General features: G+C 42.7%; 1 protein-coding gene across 1 annotated transcript in view; it reads left to right on the forward strand.

Annotated features, from left to right (window-relative positions):
• rgs7a (regulator of G protein signaling 7a) overlaps nt 1-21,713 on the forward strand; it is a 48,088-nt gene that overhangs the window by 5,534 nt on the left and 20,841 nt on the right. The window contains exon 2 of the mRNA XM_071909999.1: nt 21,396-21,492. Coding sequence (XP_071766100.1) covers nt 21,396-21,492 — 97 coding nt within the window. The remainder of the gene's footprint in view (nt 1-21,395; nt 21,493-21,713) is intronic.

Genomic DNA, 21,713 nt, shown 5'->3' on the forward strand with positions numbered 1-21,713 from the left:
TCACACTGTGGAAGAAGGGTGTTGATGCTACACTGAGATTTGAACCAGGTCCCCTCAGTGTGATTCAGTGACGACGTAATGGACAAACAGAAATAACAAAGAGGGCAAACTTATTAGTACATGCTATTGATTTGTCGATTGATTAAGTGGTTGTGTACAAGCGGTCATTTTGCTGGAACAAGACTTTCCTTCTCCTCTGCATTACTGCGACACAGCAGTAATACAGTATTGTTAGATGATGCTGAACTGCAGCCATTATTAATACACTAAGGCTTAGTTTCTGTGACATGGAGCCAAGTCCTAGACTACAGCAAATTCAATAGAGATCTAAACATTGGAAAGCATTTTTCAGCGTAGGGCTAATCTGCATCCGTTAAACCTAACCTAAATCAGCCAAGCCTGTTATGCCCAGCCATTCTCAGTTGTTCGTGAGTCATAAGGAGGGGGGCACTGAATACATTTTCAGTTTTTTCTCAGATTGAAGGGTTCTTGTACAGCCTGTCTCCCTCAATCTGCAATCAGAAGATCAGTAAGACCGAGAGAAAGAGAGAGAGGGGGGGAGGGATGATCCATAATTGCCAGATCAGAGAGAGATCTTTGTGTGTGAAGTAGGGCTCTTTGTATGTCAGCTTGCCAGACGGGCGATTTTCTGTTCCTGTGTATGAAAACATGCGTGTTCTTTTTTCCACATAGTGTTGAGGCTAAGTGTGGGTGTTTGGCAGCCACTGCTGGATGGAAAATTGGCATTTATGTCTTTGTGCTTTTCAAAGTCATCTATTCTGCTCGCATGTGGTGACGTCAAACTTAAGCACCGATTAGAGGAATTGGTAGTTAGTAACACATGCTACAGTCAGTGGTAGTGAGGCTCTGGTATCTCCTTATACAGGGGGCTGCACTGGGTTAAGCTAATCCACCCGGTCACGCTGTACCTTGTCACATTTCAATGCACTGCATGGCACCTGCATTCCACAAATAAATAACTGTAGGTAATAATACTATTTTGATTAAATCAATTCAAGAACCCTTACAGTTCTTTTTAAGTGGGTAGTTCATTCTCCTCAAGCCATAATGTTGGTGCTAGAGGCACAACAGGTGGGTGCTACACACCGGTGGTGGATGAGTTTGAGTCCCCCCCCCCCCCAGATATGTGAAGCACTTTGAGTACTTAGAAAAGCGCTATATAAATGTAATCAATTATTATTATTATTATTATTACTATTATTAACTTAGAACTACTACACAGTCTGTGGGCACAGTTGAATAGTTACCGTATACCCCGTCTTTGATGATTTGGCAATTGGTCACAAGTAGTGCCGATTGAACTTGTCCCCAGTGAGACCCATTTGTATCCAATAACCTTTCTTGGCTGGAGCTGTAGCCTGTCAAGGGCTGCGAGCCAGCGGGATGAAAGTGATTTCGAGTTTCGTACATCAAATTAAAAATCTAAAAAGTGGTCTACCTTGTATTAGAAAGCACATCACTGGAATGCAAGACCAGAATTAAAGTGAGGAGCAGCACATCAAAGATTTAATGCTGGACTTCATCGGTGATGGTGTAAATGTGTTTTGGCTGCTCCGTAAAGACAGCCAAAAGATACTTAGGCCCATCTGTCTCTAAGCCCTCCCTTTGGTGAAAGTCTGCCACAGCTGGAGACTATAGTCCTGTCTGTTAGTGTTATATAAGGGTCTGAGGAAGCCTGGGCATTAAGATAGAGGCTGAGTCAGTCTCGTCATTTAATTACAACTCAACATTTAATGGAAGATTACAGGAGAATCCCAGCCTCGGTTCTGAATGAAGTCTCTGCCATCTCTAGTGTGATGGTCTTAATGAGGATTCAAATGGTCAGTTAGGAATGGAGAGAGAAAGAGAGAGACCGAGACAGGGAGAGCGAGAGAGAGAGAGAGAGAGAGAGAGAGGGGGAATGTGTGGAAGGAAACAGAGACAAGCTGACAGGTTTATCCGAATTCTCTGCTGCATTTCTCTGTATTCACTGCACAGTGGGTCTGTGTCTGTAGAGTCTATCCACAGTGTCTTTGTGTCCTTGTTCCCTCCTTGTTCGTATTTCTCTCTCTCTTCCACTGTCCCTTCTCCTCTCCCTCCATCTCTACATACACCATCTGCATCTCACTCTCTATTTCCAATGCACTCTCTACATGCAAATCTGTTACTGAAATTAGGCTGATGATGGAGTTCCCGGTGAAGCCTCTGTCCTTCCCTGCTTTCATCTACAGTATTTGAATGCCTGCTTGTCTATATGTCTGGTCTATGTGTCAGACCTTCTTCCCCTCTGCTGATTTCATAAACTCAGTATCCTCTCTTGTCTTTCTCTCATATTGCAGTTGCATTCCCTCCAACTATCTCCAGCTCTGGTTACGTTTCGCTTGTACACAGTGATTGCTTGTCTTGTACTGTAGGTCACAAGTGGATTAATACTAAAATTCAGGAGCATTTTCTTTCTTGCTTGCTATTGCAGAAGGTGGACATCAATTGTGAGATGTTTTAGATATGTTTACACTGTAAATATGTCCATCTTAACAAGCCATTTGATCTTTTATTGATTCATTACTAGGATGGTGACTTTTTGCAGTGTAGGAATCAATGTACAGGAATGTTACATGAATGAGGTTGTGATGTGCAAATCACTTTTCATACATCAGGTCCATGATGTGAAACCAGAAAACTGTGTGAAGACAAATTGTTTGAAGTTAATATGCTCACCCAGTAAGTGTGCAATTCCACATAAATTATCCTGATGGGGAAATATTCACTTTTTAGAAGATTTCAGTGCTTTTCATATCTGAAATTATCTATTAGTCTGGGCAAGGGAAAACATTCTACCAAAATGAAACAAAATAATTGGAAGAGCGCATTCATCCCAAACAACCACTGTATATTTCATAGCAGCCTCAAATCATTGCCTTAGCTAAAATCACATTTGAACGTCAAGTCTTCAAAAGTAAACAGAAATAAGTGGTCTTGTTATCTTCTCCACAGAGTATTTCATGCATTACCTCCCTTCTCTGCGGTGTGTTTTGGCAGCTTGAAGCAAGAACGTGTTAAACTCTTTCTGCAGAACATCATTTCACTTTTCTCCCTCTCCGTCTCTCTCTCTCTCTCTCTCTCTCTGTCTGTCTGTCTGTCTGTCTAGACCTGTGAAAAATTTCTGCCAATCCCCAGACTTTTTCAACCCAGTTTCCCCCACTGTCTGTCTCTCACTCTGGTGTTCACACTTCCTCATAGTCTCTCCATCTGTATTTCTTGTTTTTTTTTATTTTGCTCGCCCCCTCCCTCTTACTGTGACTCCCACTCTCATGCCCTCTTTTGTTCAGTGTCTCTCTTTGATGTCTCTCATACACTCCCAATATCACACTAACTTTTGCTGTCTCTCTCCCTCTCTCTCTCTCACTCACACACACACACACACACACACACACACACACACACACACACACACACACATACATCCACTCTCACTCTCTCTACACGCCTCCTGGTGTGTGGTTCCTTGCCAGTGAAGCATCCATCCACCCCTCTCTCCCTATCCCCACCCCTCTCATCCCTCTCCTCTCTTTGAAGTCATCAGAGCCCATGCCACTCCAGTCGGAGCTTTTATCCTCACACAGAGAAAGAGAGGAATGTATTTAGGTCCTGCCGAAGCACAGTCATCTCTCCTCCTGTGTGAAATGTTGATTCACTCGTGACTCATGGCTTTATTGGGAACACTCTAAACAAACAGCCATTGGATGTGGCATTTTCCATCTAAATTGACTGTAACTGTAACTGAGACTGCTGGCCTGATTGCCCCCCCCCCGCTGTAGCTCAGCGGCTCACTCAACAATGAGAAGTCATTCTCCCAAATGCAATCATGTCTCAGTGATTAGCCTTCTATGACTGAGCGCCGCAGCAGAGTCCAATACCACCGGAATAATGAAAGTCAAACAGCGATTGGACCAAAGGGTACATTTTCGTGCGTTCTACATTTGCCGAACAGATGGAAATGCACCTTTTTGGAAACTGCACCTCTCCTTCTCTACTCATCAGCGAGGCAGACAGACACATTGCTCACAGCGCGGAGGTTGGAGTGTGCAGAGAGCGGCTTCCACCTGCAGCCTACTGAGGCTCACAGCTTCACACCATTAGTTCAGCTTAGCAGGCACAGCCATCCACAGCGTAGCCTAGCCTAGACCGGGCCGCCATCTTGACTCTACCTGCTCCTGCTTCTTTGTGGTGTTGTGGCGTTTGATAGGTAGAGCATAGCAGTAACACTGCCAGGTTTCAGTGTTTGTTTCCCACTTAGCCCAGCCACAATAACACTGTATGCACTCCCAGCATAGTGATTAGTGATTTTGTAAGTGGCTTACATAGATGGTTCATGCTATTTCAGTGTTTTACTTCTGATGATGTAATTCAAGCAAACTCCAAGTATATTATTTCCATATATTTAAATATTATTTGGAAACAGTGTACTTGAAACAATGATGTTATATGTAAAATATGGGCAGGTAAAGAATTATGTCAGATGTAAAATATGTGGGAGTAAATTAGCTACAGCAAACTATCTCTGATGATGTAGTTTGATCTAGGCGAACTCCAAGTATTTCCATATAATTTAACATTATTTGGAAATAGTACATTTGAAAGATTCATGTCAGCTGTGAAATATGGGGAGGTAAATTAGGTTCTGGGTGGAGGAAAATTGGCCTCATTCACTGAATTCAAATGTCTGTCTTTCTGTTCCAGCCTTGTAAACAAGGTGATGTGATTAATCTAATATAGTTGGCAAGAAAAAAAAAAAATTAGGAAAGCAGCGGGTTTCCTTAGTGCAAATTCCTGGAAAATGCTTGTTGTGATGATAGAGGGAGCCATGTTCACAACTTTTATGTTATACATGCTTTTTTCAGGACAAGATATTTCCAGTAGTTCCTGAAAGAGAAATATGTAGTCTCACTGCTCTGGAGAACATAATTATCTTGGTCATGATTATTTTCCTTGTGTTGATTCTCAGACCGTGTCTCCTGGTTACAGTGTTTGCTAATTGAGAGACGGCATTCCTATGGATAATGGTTTCTGGGACGGTTGTGCTTTTTCTGCGCTGCTCTCTCCTGCCCTCCTCTCCTCCCTCGTTTCTGCTGTGGTGACTGAGGGCATTCCCATGACAACCACACCAGCAGTCCGTCAAATGCTATTATCTCAGACACTTCAACAGTGTGTCCAACACACCCCAAGCTAGCAGAGTGACGGAACATTTGAGTGTGTGCGTGTCTGTGTTTCTGTATTTCTGTACTTGGGCGTGCGTATGTGTGAATGCACGTGCACACACACTGAAAAAGAAAAGGACTGCTCATTCCAAGAAGGCCTGCAGTGCAGCAGCTGAGCTTATGCAGAGCGAATTAAACACCTTTCACTTGTAACTAGGTGAAAAAAGGGTGACAAAACCCCACCCTCCATTAGAGAGGCAGTACTGAGACATGCGCGGCACAATAGAGCATAAATCAGATTTTCTATCTCTTCCCTGCTCGGCCTATAAGTCGATGACTGGACATGGCTAACAGCCTTTTCCATCTCCCAATAAAGCCTCACCACAGACCTCCTGGACATTTACATTGGCCATATTTCCTCCTGTTTCATGCTGCCTTTGGCGGAGAGAGGATATAATGTATTATCCAAGCTGGTTAATGGAAGCTTGCAAGCCCGAGCAGAGTGAAAAAAAGAGACAAGGTCGATTTTAACAATGCATTAGGATATGGTGGGAAGGGTCTCTCTCGTCTCTGCTTCAGATTGATTTGATTTCTTGATGCTAGCTCGCCTTGTCTTTGATGTCAGCAAAGCCCTGTGCATTCATCCAGGAGCTGGTATTGGGATGAGTGAGAGCGAAGGATATGTCAGGTTTAGGATGGACGCACATGACCAGATTTTGACAAGATGTAGCCTTAAAGGTCCCATATTTTACACTTTCCAGTGTTTTATTTTATGTCTTGAGGTCCATTAAAAGTTGTTTGTGTGGTGTCATGTACCAAAAACACTCTCAATTCATTTTTAAACGTTCATTTTCCAGCATCTCTCTGAGCCTTACCAAGAACAGGCTGTTTCTGTTGCTGTCTTTAAGGCTCATTAATATTAACAACCCTCTGTTCTGATTGGCTAACCGTTTCAAGAGTGAAACGTGAGACACCACAGACCCGGCAGCTACAGGTAGGGAAAACTCTCCAGTTAATAAACAATGGCAACCGCTCAACTGCATTGACAAAAACATTTTCTTACAAAAATGATAATGAGCGAACCTTTGTGACACCACAAAGTTACGGAAATCCAAACGGCTCGTTTAGAGGCTTGGTTTTCTAATATGGATTGTGTGGATCACAATGTTTAGATAGCACATCTAACTCCTTTATAATCAAAGAGGCAAGGGAAATCCTGTTTTCCACAATATGGGACCTTAAATAAAGCTGTCCTCCATAAATCTAGAAAATGGAGGAGAAAAGTTTTTCTCAGAGGCTTTCTTGCAGCGCTCTTAGTCTACAAAATTTACAGGGATGACAAGTTGACAACCTTGTGCTTAATTAGTTGATTAAGAAATATAACACCAAGGACCATGGATTTTCCAACCCTCCAGAGAAAGGTTGGTAGCCGTCTATCTATATTTGCGGTATCTAAAGCATCATTTCATCATCATCATCAGCCATTTTAAGTTCCTACCTGATGCCACCGTCTGAGTGAATCCATGGGTGACTGTCATTTTGAGAGGTTCAACAAAGCCTATCATCAGTCATCTCGATCGCTCCGTAGTTCAAGTGTCATTTACGTCAAACAGTCTACCCTTATCGGTTTATCGTCTATCCCGACTGTGTCCTCTGAAGTGTGTATGTGAGTGTAGGTGTGTGTGTGTGTATGTGTGTATGTGTCTGTGTGTGTGCGTGTCCTGTCAGACACCCAGCCCTTGTCTCATCGCTGTTCTGCAGACAGGAGAAGGCAGAGGAATGTCAGCCTGCCAGTATCCAGCTGCTTCTATCTTATTGGTATTCGCGGCACACGGAGCCGTCCTGAGCGTCTGTTGCACGTGCCAAGGAGGAATGTGGGGGATGAAGGGATGGAGGGGGGAGGAGGAGAGGAGTGAGGCCCTCTCTCTCATGTTATCAGGACCTAAAAATAGACAGCATCCTCCCTTCCCTTCTATTCCCAGTGCATCTCTGTTTCCCTGCCCAGCCTCCCTCCCTGTTTCTCCTTCTCTGTGTTTTCCTCTCTTCCTCTTCCTCTTCCTCTTCCTCCTTGTCTATCTGTTTGGCCTCAGTAAACATGCTCTCTGGTGTCCACCGATAAGACTCCTCAAGTGTAATGCCAGACTGTTTGGACTGTGCTGACATGCTTGCCTTGATTAAGGATGCACTGTAGGGGTGATATTCATTCATTAACACTCCACCCATGGTCAAACTCCCTGCTGTTTTACCACCAAAAATGAAAGTATAATAACTAACTGCTGCCAAGTAAATCAGAACGGCAACAACTGCTGATTACTAAACAAAAATAAGTGCTGATAAAATGTTATGAGCTTGTTTAAAAAAAGCTTAAAAGCTTGTTTTATTGAGTTATACATTTTTTTTTATATGTAATTCTCTTTTTATGGCTGACCAGTAGATGACAAGATGCTTTGTAGTCAGTGTGTACATACTACTACAAACAACTTAACAACTGTAAAAGGCTACATAAGACCAAGAATCTAATATTAATCATCCATAAACAAATATAGAACCATGACAAATGTAGGAAAATTATAAACTTCCGCACAATTCATCTGAAGATAATACAGCTTTATTCTTCTTTTATCTACTAATTTACGATAGCAGGCTGTTGGAGTGATGAAATCACGATAGGTGGGCAGGAGGGATATTGGCTTTCAGTGGATTATGTTCTAGCACACGGCCAACCTTGGCTTAGTCATCGCGCCCACTGCCCGCCCACCAGGAGAATGAGAGAGACTGAGAAGGAGAGAGAGAGAGGGAGAGAGAGAGAGAGAGAGAGAGAGAGAGAGAGAGAGAGAGAGAGGGAGAGAGAGACAGGGAGAGAGAGAGAGAGAGAGAGAGGGAGAAAGAGAGAGAGAGAGGGAGGCCTTGCCCCAGGAACACCTTCCCACTATCAGCCAGGAACACTAGAAGATAGTAGATTTAGAAATAGACAGAACACTAGAAGCAGACCAGTGGTGGAGAAACAGAGTCAGAAGGAGAAAGAGGAGAAGGCCATGCCCCAGAAACACCATCCCACCGTAAACCAGAAACAGATATGCAGTAGAAACGAGATTAGAGGAAACAATAAAGATAACAGTGAAAACAGAAGTAATACCGGGCTATAGTGAGTGTGTGTGAGAGAGTGAGATGCCTTGCCCCAGGAACACCTGCAGCAGAGAAAACATTGAATTACATTAGCGACTTATGAGCAAAGAGAAGCAGATGCATTTTAAAGTAGAGCTTTTCCCACAGTAGAATCAGTGTAGGTAATCGGATTAATACCACCACTACTGATCTTGCTGTTCTACTGCTGGTCACTAGCACTACTACTACAACTACTACTACTACTACTAGTACTACTATTACTGCTACTAGTAGTACTGCTAGTACTACTGCTTCTATTGCTATTTCTACTGCTTCTATTGCTTTTTCTACTGCTACTACTTCTACTTCTACTACTGCTAGTACTATTGCTGATACTACTACTGCTATACTATCACTACTACTACTACTACTATTACTATCACGATTACCACTACTAGGAAGAGCAAGACAAAGAAGAAGTAGATAATTTGTATGGTATGTTTCAAAATAATTGTAGAGCACTACATGTAAAAGCAAAACGAAAAGAAAAGAACAGAAAATAAAATAAAAAAAAGGGCTTAATAAAAAAGGGGTTCATAAAAACGGACAATATAAAGGAGAGTGGACAGGTTAATGGCAATAAAAATGAAAAACAATAAAAGGTATAACCATGTGTATTAAAGTTTTATTTTTTTTATTAAAGTGATTTAAAAAAAAAAGTTCCTGACTTCACCGGCCAGATAAATTGGATCATTATATAACCATCAGTAGAGATATCAGTGTTAAACTGCATTCGACCTAAAGGCTCCACTAAAACCCATCGGGAATTGTGTGAGACTATGAGGTTGAAAGAAAACGTGCTGGGGTTGCATAAAACGTGAGATGGCAGAAACCTACTGGCTGGCGTATTTGGAGCAAGAACTGCATTAACTGTGGCAATGTCAAACGAGGATAAATGCCACTGTTTCTTCCAGGGAGCAGGCATAGCTGGCTGACTACCTCTCATCCATGATTCAATGCTCGTCTCTTTCTCTCTAGTAGAGGGTTGTCCCTCAGGGAGGGAGATGTTGAGGAGTCAGGGGAAATATTGAACATCCTTCTGCAGCCATACGCCATTCTCTCTCTGTCTCTGTTGGGACGCTGGTTCTCTGGGGAGAGGAGCAGAAAGGAAGCAGTGTGTTCTAAAAAGCTGTATAAATTTATGAAAATACTGTTTTGTAGAATCAAGTCTGATGGATTATCAGATGGACTACTGTGGATGTTTTGGTATGCCGTGGATTGGGGGCAAACAAAATATTCCTTTTTTCTGTGCTGAGTACACTTTTTCAGATAAAATACTCCAGGTTTGTTTAATTTGAGTTATTTGGCACCAATGAGGCCAACGTAACAATTGCAAGCTATTTTAGAGGGACCTCAAAATAAGTAGTTTAGTTATTTTACATGCCTTTATGTTGCAATCACAGAAATCCCCAACTTTTGGTCCATACAACAGTGAATTATTGCTCCAGTCTCAGTCCATCCATTAGAGGATTTGTTTAGAAAATTTAAATTTGGTTCTTTTTGGTCATCGGACAGTGAAAGGAATGATCAAGCAAACACATGACTGAAACTTGTGTTACAATCTGCCTATTCGTGTGAGCTTTCAACATTGTTTTTTTTATGTTTTGTACTTGACATTTTACAAAAGAAGAGGCTGCAGTGCTAATGCAGGATATCTGTGGGAGAGATGCACTATGCTGGCTGCATAGTACTAATAAATACCAGGCTACTAACTTGAAAATTGCACCTATTTAAGCCCACACAAGACTGTGCTGTAGTTTTCACAGTTCATAGCTACCTGGATATCAGCCAGTTCTTGTACTCCCTGGGTTAGGGGGCACTTTGTGCATTTAGGGCCAATTTCAGCATAGTAGGTAGTTGACCTATGATATTGCACAGATACTGCATGCTACTTTCTCCAGGCCTGACGAGAAAGTGGAGAAAGTGGGTCTGCCTGGAGAATGTGGGTTGTGACAATTCAATTCAATTCAATTCAATTCAATTCAATTCAATCCAGCTCAATTCAGTTCAATTCAGTTCAATTCAGTTCAATTCAATTCAACGCTGTGGTTTGCAGACAGTGTTTACTAGCCTCTCAAGACGAGTCTTTTGAGTTGATCACTCATCTGGCTTGCAAGGCTAAGGGTTTACAATTAAAACACACAATAAAATCACACAGTAATCAGCTCCACAACATACCATTCAGACAGACATCAGTTGATGAGACCAAATAGGGAGTGAAAAGCTTGGTATAGTATAATAGATTTTAATTGTCGCTCATCCATCGCAATTAAAAAGTTTTTATACAGGCATAAGACACTGCATAATTTTATGTGCAAATGAAGCAGTATGATTGCGATGGGGATAAACGAGTCCCTGGTTCTTTTACTATTGAGTTTCAGCACTCTAGAGCGGCATCCGGAGGACATCAGCTGAGGCGGCCCTCTGAAGAGCGTTGGCCTTCCTCAGCACATGCCTCTCAAAGACTTTTTTCTTCTCTTCAGCTTTATCAATCTTCTAATGGGCAGCTTGGTGGCTTAGTGAGAGGAGACGGCCCTTACATCACAGAACCCAGGTGTCCATGTCGACAAGCATCTGTTCTACTAATGTCTACTTGAGCAAGAATTCCTACCAATTGACCTCTGACCTCCCTAATGAGAAGGGCAAGCGAGAAGAGAATTTTCCAGTGGGGATCAATATAATATCATTTTTTTCAGCGGAGCCATGTCCCAGACTGTCCAGTCCACATCTGTCCAATGACACCAATGTTAAGCTTTGCATTTTTATGAAAATCTACCTGCTAGTGCTGCAAACGGCCCTCTCTCATTTTGATCTATTGGTGAGTGCGCTCCTTTAACTAGCTCAACTAGATCAGATCAAGCCATCAACAGACCCTCAGCCACACCTTTGGGAACACTTCAAAGCTGAGGAGGAGCATCATGGGTGTCAGTATCCATTGGCAACCATCTGGAAGGCCATCTAAATGCAACCAAGTCTGTAGTGAGAATGCCATCTGTCTATCAAACCTTGCCGATGACAATGCCGCTGCTGCCGTGCACAAGAGTGTTATAGCAGCAAGTTTTGCTTATCACAGACCTCCAGCAAGCAGTAAGGGAATGATGGAGAGAATACAGAAAGGTGGTGCACTACCAACTGGTACATTATGAAAGGCATTTGATGATATTGGGTGTGAGGTGAGAGGGGAGGTTGAGGAATTATTCTTGGCTGAATAATTACAAGATCATTTCAGTTTGCTGGAAACATAAAAAATATCCACTGTAGATGACATAGTTTGAAAATGCTTTTTTGTGCTTTTTGTGCTTTTTGGAAACAGCTTTGTGCTGTTATTTCAAATGGCGTACGATGAAGAATAAAGAAAAAAGTCACACAAAAGTCACAAAAGTCTGAGGGTGAGAAAACACCCTGAAGTGTGAGACAGCGAAGTGACATTCCAAGAAAGAGATGCTCCACTTGACTGATGCGTCCATGGAGCCTGATTGTGTTTAGAGAGACATATATCTGTATTGATGTAGAATACAACCGATAACAAGAGGCATCAAGCGCCGGCTTGCAGATGTTATTAAATGGTCAATCACTGCTTTCCAGAGGCTGCCAGACAGTGTGCAGCAATAACCCTCTTGTTTGAATGAAGTAGTTGCCTCCACTCTGGGCGGTGTTGTCACCTAGGCATCTGCTCCTTATGTTCTGTGACCCTGCCCCGCTGTGAACCAGACTGTTGGCCGCTCTCCATCTGAGGAGGCCCCAGCCACTGTACCTATGAGAAATGGAGGATTGAATGAATAGAGAAAGTGTGAAATGGAGAATGAGAGAGCGACAGAGGCAGGTACAGGTATAGAGGGAGAAAGAGAGAGATCGAGAGAGACAGAATGACAGGGCAAAGAGATGCAGTCTCATATTTGAAATTCTACGCTGGGTTATGAATCAGAAGAGTTTGTGTGAGACAGGTGAGCAAAGCAAACGTAGCAGGATCATCTATTTGTCAAGGCTAAGAGAATTTATACCCAAGTGTACCCTATGAAGCTTTAACCTTGATTTATACCTCTATGTTGTATGTGCGCAAAATGGTCTTTATGGGTGCCAGGAGGCTGCAGAGAAGTAGGACAGGGAATTATTGCTCCACTATTGCCCCATCCCAGAGAAAGATAGTTTTAAAATTCAAGTTTTGGTCTCTCTTCGGTTGTCAGAACAATACAATAAATGATCTAGCAGCCAACTGTTTTAGATGCTCAAGTTATAATGTGGATATTCGACTTGACAACATTTGAGAAAGATTCGGTTTCTGTGGCATCTGTGGTAATAATCCACAATGAGCACAGGACTGGGGGGATTTCTACAATGGCTATCACTGGATATGTACCCTTTATAACTATTGATATTACCCAATTTCTCCTAGATCAATAAAGTCTATCTTATAAGTAAAAAAACCCTGCAAATTCTGTGTGCTCTCCACTATGATACAAGGTGGATCCCACAGAGTATGAGTGAATCTATATGCTTCCTTTGCAGGCCTTATATGTTAAAGATTCCCTTAGCAAACCTGGGTCCTCATCGTCTCGCCCTCCCCTGTGTCAATTCATCACAACCAAGAACATACTTCCTGAGTATAAATTCAGTCAGGGTTTCTCCCTCTCCTCTGCAATTACAAAAGCAAACTCAATTTATATTACTCATCACTGTCATTCACAGCCACACAATCCCATTCCTCTGCTCTTGTATGGCCTCTGCGCAGAACTGTGCATCACTACAGAAAAGAAACAAAAACGGTCTTTTCTCTTCTTTTTTCCTATTCCCTTCCCTGAGACAGTGTCCTTCTCGCCACTCCACTCCCTCCTTCTCCCCTGTTCCTCTCTCCCTCCATCTCTCTCTTGATCTCCTCCTTCACTCTCTCCTTATCTCCGTATCTCTCCATCTCCCCCCCCCCCCCGTCACACACACACACACACCCCTCTCTCTTATGAATGACCGATGGCCAACTGCCAGAGATGTCCTTGTGATAGTGGTCTGGTCGTGGACTACGTTGCTGTGGTAACTCGGAAACGTATGGTAACCGCGCAGGGACTTAAGATTCGTGACATCCGTTGAACAACCTTGTCAGCAGGAGTTCAATAACTTCCCCCTCCTGTCTGCAGAGTAATTTTTTATTTGAATGCCCAAGTGGTGCGCTGTTGCACAGGCACAGACTGAAGTATTTGAGACGAGTCTGGGAGAAAAGTCTGTGGCTTTAAGTGAGGATACCCACCCAAAAGTTAGATGTGCAGCAACATGCAAGAGGAAAACAACATAAAAAATCACTGATATAACAACATCCTCTCATGCTTAAGCAATATTAACATCACCCATAACAAATGCATGCAATGCGGTAATATGGATCTTTTTATTGTTAATTAGGTTTATTTTGACCTAGATATCATAGATACTATAGGTGACATGCACACCCTTTGAACGAAAACAATCATATCTATGTAAATTCTGGATATTTTCTGGATATTCTAGTTTATCTCTTATATTATCTGTCAGTCACTGTAGTGATGTGACATGTCCAGGTGAGGCTGTACTGCAATAAAATGATTAGTCCTTTAACTTCCTATAATGTATGAATTATTTCATTTAATAACTTGATTTATGTGTGAAGTCTTTACATTGTGTTTCATCATCAAAAGACTGGCTGTCATTGCTGGACATGTTTAGTTACAGATAATTTGTGATGGATAGAGAAGTCTGTGGCAAACATAAAAGCCCTTCCATGCACATACAAAGTGCTCTTGTATAATGAAGACCATTATGAATGCCTTAGGTCAGCATATTTCATTAATGTGTAGTAATAAATGAACAATTGATCTCTACATTTCACAGAGTGGTGGTTAAGAAAGTGAATGTTTAACATGGTCTTGAGCAAGAGCATGCTTACAGTCCTGATGTATTGTATACAGATAAATAAAGGCCAGGCAGACAGGGACTGAGAGAAATAATACTGTTACTGTAAGGCAAAGCAATATGACGCATAACAATATTTCACATGAAAATCAAAATGTTTGCATTTGAAGTGCAATGAGATTCTTCGAGAAATAAACAGCATGTGCTGCCTGTATTGCGCCCTACCCTTATCCCCCAAAGTATGGCAAGAAGAACATTGTGTTTTTGGATGGGGTCCATATGCAAATGCATCAGTCTGTCTAGAGGGGATATGTGATTAATTTGTGTTGACATAGCATTTCACAGTGCTTTAATGCAGCAATAGTTTGGCCCTTTGAGTCCTTGTGTAGTCCTGTTAGTGTTGAGGTTATTAAAAAAGTCAAACCAAAAAGTTTACACCAAGGTGAATTCCTGCAATTTTGCGTTTGCTTAGCTTCATGGTGTTTACAGTCATGCTTTTTAGCCACTTGCCAGCCTCAGATTGTATATATTGGATTTGTTGTGTGTCACTATGGTTTTCCTGAGCGCAGACAAAATGTGAAAGGTTGCCTCTCAACCTCTGCTATAGACTCTGCCTCAGCCATGGAGCAAAGGACCTCAGTCTGGCAGGAAGTGAGAACAACCCACTGCTAGAGCTGAACATTGAATCAAAAAAAAATTGAAATCGCAATATGAACTTCTGCAATTTCCAAATTGCAGAGGCTGCAATTAATTGCTTAAGAGAGAGGGGCGTCCACAATGGATGAAATTAGATTTTTTTGTCAATATCTTTCAGCCCTACCCACTGCTAAGACCTTTTTATCTATTAGGGCTATCATGCTAAGTAATGACAGGATCTATTCAGGCCGGGTGGGCTAGGTTTATTCACCCACATGTGATCCTTTGATGTTGCCCTTTTCTTTAATACATTATGTATTTATGTCTCTGATGGCTTTTTAGCTATGCACAGGTCTTATGAATCCCCCCCCCCTCTGGGTTCATAAAGGTTTCATAATTGTTGTGTGTGTGTGTGTGTGTGTGTGTGTGTGTGCATGTGTGTGTGCATCCGTGAATTCTGCCTGACAGCACACGCTTTACTTGCAGTGTCTCTTGACTATTGCTGTGTGAATTGCGTGTCATGAATTGTGTGCGATGTGTGTATCTGTCTGTGCTGTGTGTGTGTGTGTGTGTGTGTGGGTGCATGTGTTTCTCTGTGCGTGTGAGTGTATGTTTGTGCGATGCAGTGTTGGGAGGAATGCCTGTTCTCCCAGTGTAGACACACTCGTCCTCAGATAACACTGTCTAGATAATTCCATCCTCCCCATACATCTGTTACAGTTGCAATCATCCATCACAGAGCAGGCAAGGAAAGCGAGAGAGAGGGAGAAGAAAGAGGTGAGAGGAGGGGGGAGGAGGAGGAGAAGAAGAACAGAAGAGGAGAGCTTTTAATTTCCTCAGCAGCTCAGTCAGCCAGGTTTTTCGATCTGCAAAGACTCCAGACAGAAATAAACAGGAATATGAATACGCACGCAGCTTCATGAAATGCCAATTGGATGACAAGAGAAGTTGCATTTGATGGAACATGCTAAAGAAGACCAGATGTAGATTTCTTGTAGACATTAGGGGGGGGGGGGGGGGGGGGGGGGTAATCTCAACATTATACCAATGGGACAGTTGCATCTGTCTGAATTACACTGTGTTGCTGGGCATCATAACAATTGGGCACTCCTTGTTGGGCATAGAAAGAAAATACTCAAATTCCTAATAAACACTAGTCTGTCTCAAGAGATTTAAAGCTTATGTGGGAAGTGATCTAATTAAGGCTGTTTGAAAAAGGAGTTTGAGTTCATGAAGTACTGAAGATTTCTCCCCCACACCTAAATCTAGGTCACCATTGAAGAGGAGCAGCATCCTTTGTTGAGGAAGGAATCTATTGCATGTAACCTGTGCAGTGTAATCAATATATTAATGTTCTATGTTGTGGTTTGCACAGGATCTCACAGCAACTCTCAAGGTCATTGTAGTTTACAGTATTTCGTAGCCATTTTGCCTCAGGCAGTCTATTCGTCTTCCTCGGTTAGCCCACAGAGCCTGTCCTCACTCAACCCCTACACACAGGGTTTTATCCTCTGTGAGTGCTCAAAATGTCTCGGGCCAATGGTACATTCTTTATGAGAGGTGTTTATTTTTAAGTGAGCTACTATATATAGTGGCACGCTTTTATATGTTGGTTTGGTGTATGTCATCTTTTTGGGGGGGCAAAGTTGTCCCCATCACGCTTGGCTGTCATCAACCAATCTCGATTGGGATTGGCCGTGCTGTAGACCGTAGTTCAGTGCAGTTTTTTAAGCGGGCCATTGGAGTGGCAGAAAACACAAAACAGAAAAATGTCTGGGCTAACTTGCAAATCTCCCCTGGTCTTCGGTGGCCCGGGTTTGAACACAGTTTATTTCCTTGTCTTAATGTCCAAGGAGTTAATTTAACTTTAGCAGCTGAGGCTATGTGAAGAGGTTGGCTAATTGTTGCTCAACTCTAGCCGGGGCTGTTTTCAGCTCGTAATTGTGTTGTTGTGAGAACCCACAGCTAGTTTATGTCCTTACTCAAATTTGCCATCTATACATTAAAGGATAATCAGCACAATTCACGCTAGGGTGGCCAGTCTGTCTGGCATTACGAACCATATCCTCAGACTTGGAGGTGCTGAACAGCCCTTCTGCAGGGACCACGTGGCTCACAGCAACGACCCGCAGCACCTCCCACAGGATACCTTGGGGAACACAGACTTAAGCCTTTTCCAAATCCACAAAACACATGTAGACAGGATTAATAAATTCCCATGACCCCTAACTAACTAATGGTTCCGGCTAGAGTAACTGTGATGTTTAAGTCTTTGACTTTTGGCACATGTCATTCCCCTCTCACTCTCCTGTCTTTCCTGTCTTTCTCTACTGTCAACTATTTGATAAAGCAGAAATATTATGAAAACAATCTTTAAAAAGAGAATTTACATACATGTATATTATTCCTATTGTCTAGGATAGTGGTTTCCAAAGTGGAGTCCTGGGACCACAAAGAATCCTTGGGAGGATTCCAGTGGGTCCCTGGAAAAAAATTATTTGATAATTATTTCACTCTCCATAAATTAGCACAATGACACAATGCATAAGGATATTATTACACCATCTACAGTATAGGCTATTATATAATTCTGTATCACCTCAAATGTAACAACAACAGTCTTCTCAGGGGTTCCTTAAGACAAAATCTTATCAAATGGGTCCTTGATCTGAAAAAGTTTGGGAACCACTGGCCTAGGACACTCCAGCCAGTACTGGTGAACATGAACAACAATTTCTCCAAGCCAGAGACCAAAGTGAACCAAGATGCAAAACTGGGATGTCATCACAAGACAGAAACTGGAACTGCTGAAAATGAAAGGGGGCCGGGGTAACTGACAATATCCCTGTCTCCTAAAATCATACTATCACAGTCAACATCTCCATCTTTTATACCTCATCGTGTACATAGTTGTACATCGATATGACATCATCAAATAGGGAGCGGAACAAACTCGTCTCTTTTGTTTCTGTTTATTGGAGTTACAATAAAGTGAAGGTCATTTCCAAATGAGCTGTCTCATGGCATACAGATAACATAACTGAATGCTCAAACTCCACTTCAAACAAGTGGCTGTTAAGGAAACCTTCCTACCTTCCTAACGTGTTCAAGATAGCAATATTTATAATAATTGATCCCTCCTTCAGCCCTCTTTTCTTAGTAACGACCAGCCAAAATCAGTCGACATATGGTGTACTTAACAATGGCTAAAAAGAAAACTAAGAGGCCAGCATTGATTTACAAAGCTAGTTTGAAATGTTCCTTTGTTCAAAATGGTGCTTCAGAGCACTCTGAGTGCACCCCGAGTGCCCTCAGTGATAGTCTTTGAAGTGGTTGGAGCCGTGCGCTGAAGCACAGTATGTGCTTATATCCGGAGCTTTTGTTAGTCACTTCATATGTACCAAGTCCTGTGCCATCATTATTCAATGATTCACACTGTGCAGCCAACACACTCACTCTTATCTGTTAAGAGGCTGCAGAGACGCAGTCAGACAACTCTGGGTGGGTGGGGGACAGAGAGAGAGAAAGAGAGAGAGAGAGAGAGAAAGAGAGAAAGAGAGAGAGCTAAATCCAAACTCCTCTTGTGGGAAACCACTTTCCTCTCTTCCTCACACCATGAACCCAGAGAGCATCCAAACTTCAAGAGCTTTAGAATATTCACGCTGATGGCATTTTACCATGTGTAGGCGGTGAGGGATAGAGGGGAGAGAGTGTGTGAAGTATTGATCATCGTTGCTCTGTTGTCTTTGTTTGCTCTGTCTCGCAGTGCCAGCTAACTCTCAGAGAACGATAGAGCGATATAGACACAGAAAGAGGGTTGGCATCGTAAAGCATACAGCAGTGAGCCAGCTGCCATTGGGAATAGGTTGGAGAAAGATGTTCATGAGCAGCAAAATGAATGGTTGTCAGTCTCCCGATAGCAGGATGCCACATGAATACTGGTAATGGCGATCTATAAGTCTGTAGTAACAGCTTTTCCAGACCCTGTTTAGAACAATATTATATTAATGCAGGAATGGTATTACTGAGGTTTGGCATGGTTTTTAGTCTTATCTGTACCCAAAGCATGAGGTACATAGAAGAAAAATCCACCCTCGGATAACACTGTTAGATGTCATCATTTTGTGATGTTCAATGCATTTTGTGATGTATGTGAAGTATTGCAATTCACTTTTTTGGTGTACCCACTTTCCCTCAACCTGCCTCGTCTGCTTTTACTTCAGTTTGTGAGTCCCTACATTTCCCAGACTGACCTTTGACAACCCCCACAGAACAGGCATGGACTTTTGCTTTCAATCAAAGGTGGGTGTATAGGATATAAATACAGCTATCCAGCCAAGTTTGAACTTTGGGGAGTGTTATGATCGCGGCCGTGCCCCTTACTCAGAATGCAACATGTCTTATGGCTGCATCACGCTGCTCTTTGAGGCTACTGTCAGCGGGGGGATGGTTATCTCTGTCTCTTCTATGATGGATTGCTCCCTGGACGATTGTTGAACGTCGGTGTAAAATGGTGGGTCTAGGAAGAAGCCCTTGCTCTTTGGTTCAGAGGGCTTGACACTAAAACATGAACGTTCACCGCTGATGTTTTAGATACCTGAAAATATTTCTGCTATCAAACTCCGTTGTAGCTGCATTTTAAATATCTGGATATGATGTCATGTTGGCTACGTTTGGCCATTTATCTGCAGGAATAAGAAATATACACCACCAAACAACAAAATGGGCCCAGAAATGCAAGATACATTGCAAGTAGCTGTTTTGCAACAGTGTTTTAGGATGGATTTTTTCCTTTAAGATCTTACCAAATGGAGAAGTTTTGATATTTTGTCCTAGACATTTGGGTTGGTCTCATACCGTCACTTATGATATGATATTCTATAATATATTCCCACTAGATTCACATGGGTGTATTACAGAGGAAAGGTTTCTCATTGACAACTCATACATCTCTGGGAGAGAGAGATTAAGACAACACAGACTGAAACAATATGGAAATGTAAAAAATTTGATATCAATTCAGGTGTTTCTTCTTGTTTTCTTTCTCTCTCAGTCTCTCTGGCCCTCACCTCTCTCCTAGCCGCTTTTAGCTATAAGCCTGCGCTCCATCATTGTCAATTAGGGTCCAAACCACTAACTGGGATGATTTTTCGCTCCAGGGTATTTGACTAGCTGCAAGCTTTCAGTATAACATTATGCTACAGTACTAGCTTATGAACTGCCAAAACCCAAGTAGTCACAGATTTGCATATCAAACCCAGCTATTTCATAATCAGCATTGTTCCTTTCTCACAAATAAGGCCACAGGAATTCATTCTCGCCCACACAAAATCTACATTTGTAGAAAATGAAATTGGCTGCATTCAAATAGGATTGCCCATCCCAGATGAGTCCCACTGATAAGTCGCGTGTATGTCTCATGAAGCCTGAGAGGGAATGGAGATGAGGGGGACGCTCCGTGAAGCCAGATCCGTGAGAACAACATAACACTTCCTCGCGTTGCACAGTCACTGACGTTATTCTAATCAACACCAACCAACCCCTAGCAACTCCCACTTACTGGGCTATGGAGCAGAAACAGGTCAGTAACTGAGCAGCCAGCCTGTCGGTGTATTTGTTGGTGTGTGTGTGTGTGCCTGTGTGTGCGTGTCACATTCCGGTGTGTTGCCAGGCCGTTGAACTCTGTGTGTGTGTGTTTGTGTGTCCATGTGTATGATATTTTTACACTGTATTTATTCATGCCAGAAGGAGGAGTTTGGGGAGAACTCTTGGCGTCCAACCGTGATGGCTGACGTATCGGGGCCATGCTCTACTCTTTGCTCTGCTCCCTTCTGTCTGTTCTTGGAAACGTGGTTGCCTCGCGTTGCCCCCGCCAGGCCCCAGAGACGACGCCCAGCGTATTTCTGTCCCAGTGACGTGTGTGAGTGTGTGGTTGTGTGTGTCTGTGTGTGTGTGCGTGTGTGTGTGTGTGCGTGTGTGCCTGTCTGCCTTTATCTTTTTGCCTGTACATGTCATCCCTCACTTCAGTTTTTGGCTCAAACCTGTGACTCAGTCAATGCTGAACTCAAAAAGGTCTGTCCGAAATGTCTTTTTCTGTGACATCTTGCCTCTTGGCTCCATAATGTATTTATGTGAGGCTGCTATGGGACACAAAGAGACTGCGCCGCATAATATGCACAAGAAACGTTGTGGTTCGTCTTTCAAAACTCACTTCTTGTTGCAAGATTCAATAAATTCAGTTGACATTGACAACATTGTGACAAATTATACAACTCGGAGAATTGTCAAAGGAGAGGCAGAATCCTGACAGCAGCGAGCGTTAGTCACCAACTTCCTCTCCCCTCACTCTTTCCCCCAGAGACACGCCTGGGCCACATGGGAACCTGTTTCTATCCGTTTACCTCTGTCTCTCTTGCTCACATAGCCCCCATTTATTGAGGCAAGTTGAATAAAACTGCTCTCTTTTTGTCTCTCTCTCTCTCCCTTCTTCCCCCTCTCTCCCTCTGCCCCTCTGTTGTCCAGATGGAGGACGTAATAGCACGCATGCAGGATGAGAAAAATGGAATCCCTATCCGCACGGTGAAAAGTTTTCTATCCAAGATCCCCAGTGTTTTTTCAGGTAAGGCTCTCACCTCCTCGCCTCTCCTCTCAAGCTCCGTCTCCCACTCACTAACTGCCCGACCGATACTCTGTGCTTGCCAAACAAAACACTGAAAATATTTGGAGAGTTGTCCGTTTCGCGTTTCACACCAACAGTGCCAGAATGTCAAGAGGATCATGTTGGATTTTTGAGCCGTTCAACTTGCTGGATAACTTCCAGAATCTAAGTTTGAGTGATAC

Source organism: Centroberyx gerrardi, chromosome 15 (genome assembly GCF_048128805.1).
Source record: "Centroberyx gerrardi isolate f3 chromosome 15, fCenGer3.hap1.cur.20231027, whole genome shotgun sequence".
Classification (NCBI taxonomy): Eukaryota; Metazoa; Chordata; class Actinopteri; order Beryciformes; family Berycidae; genus Centroberyx; species Centroberyx gerrardi.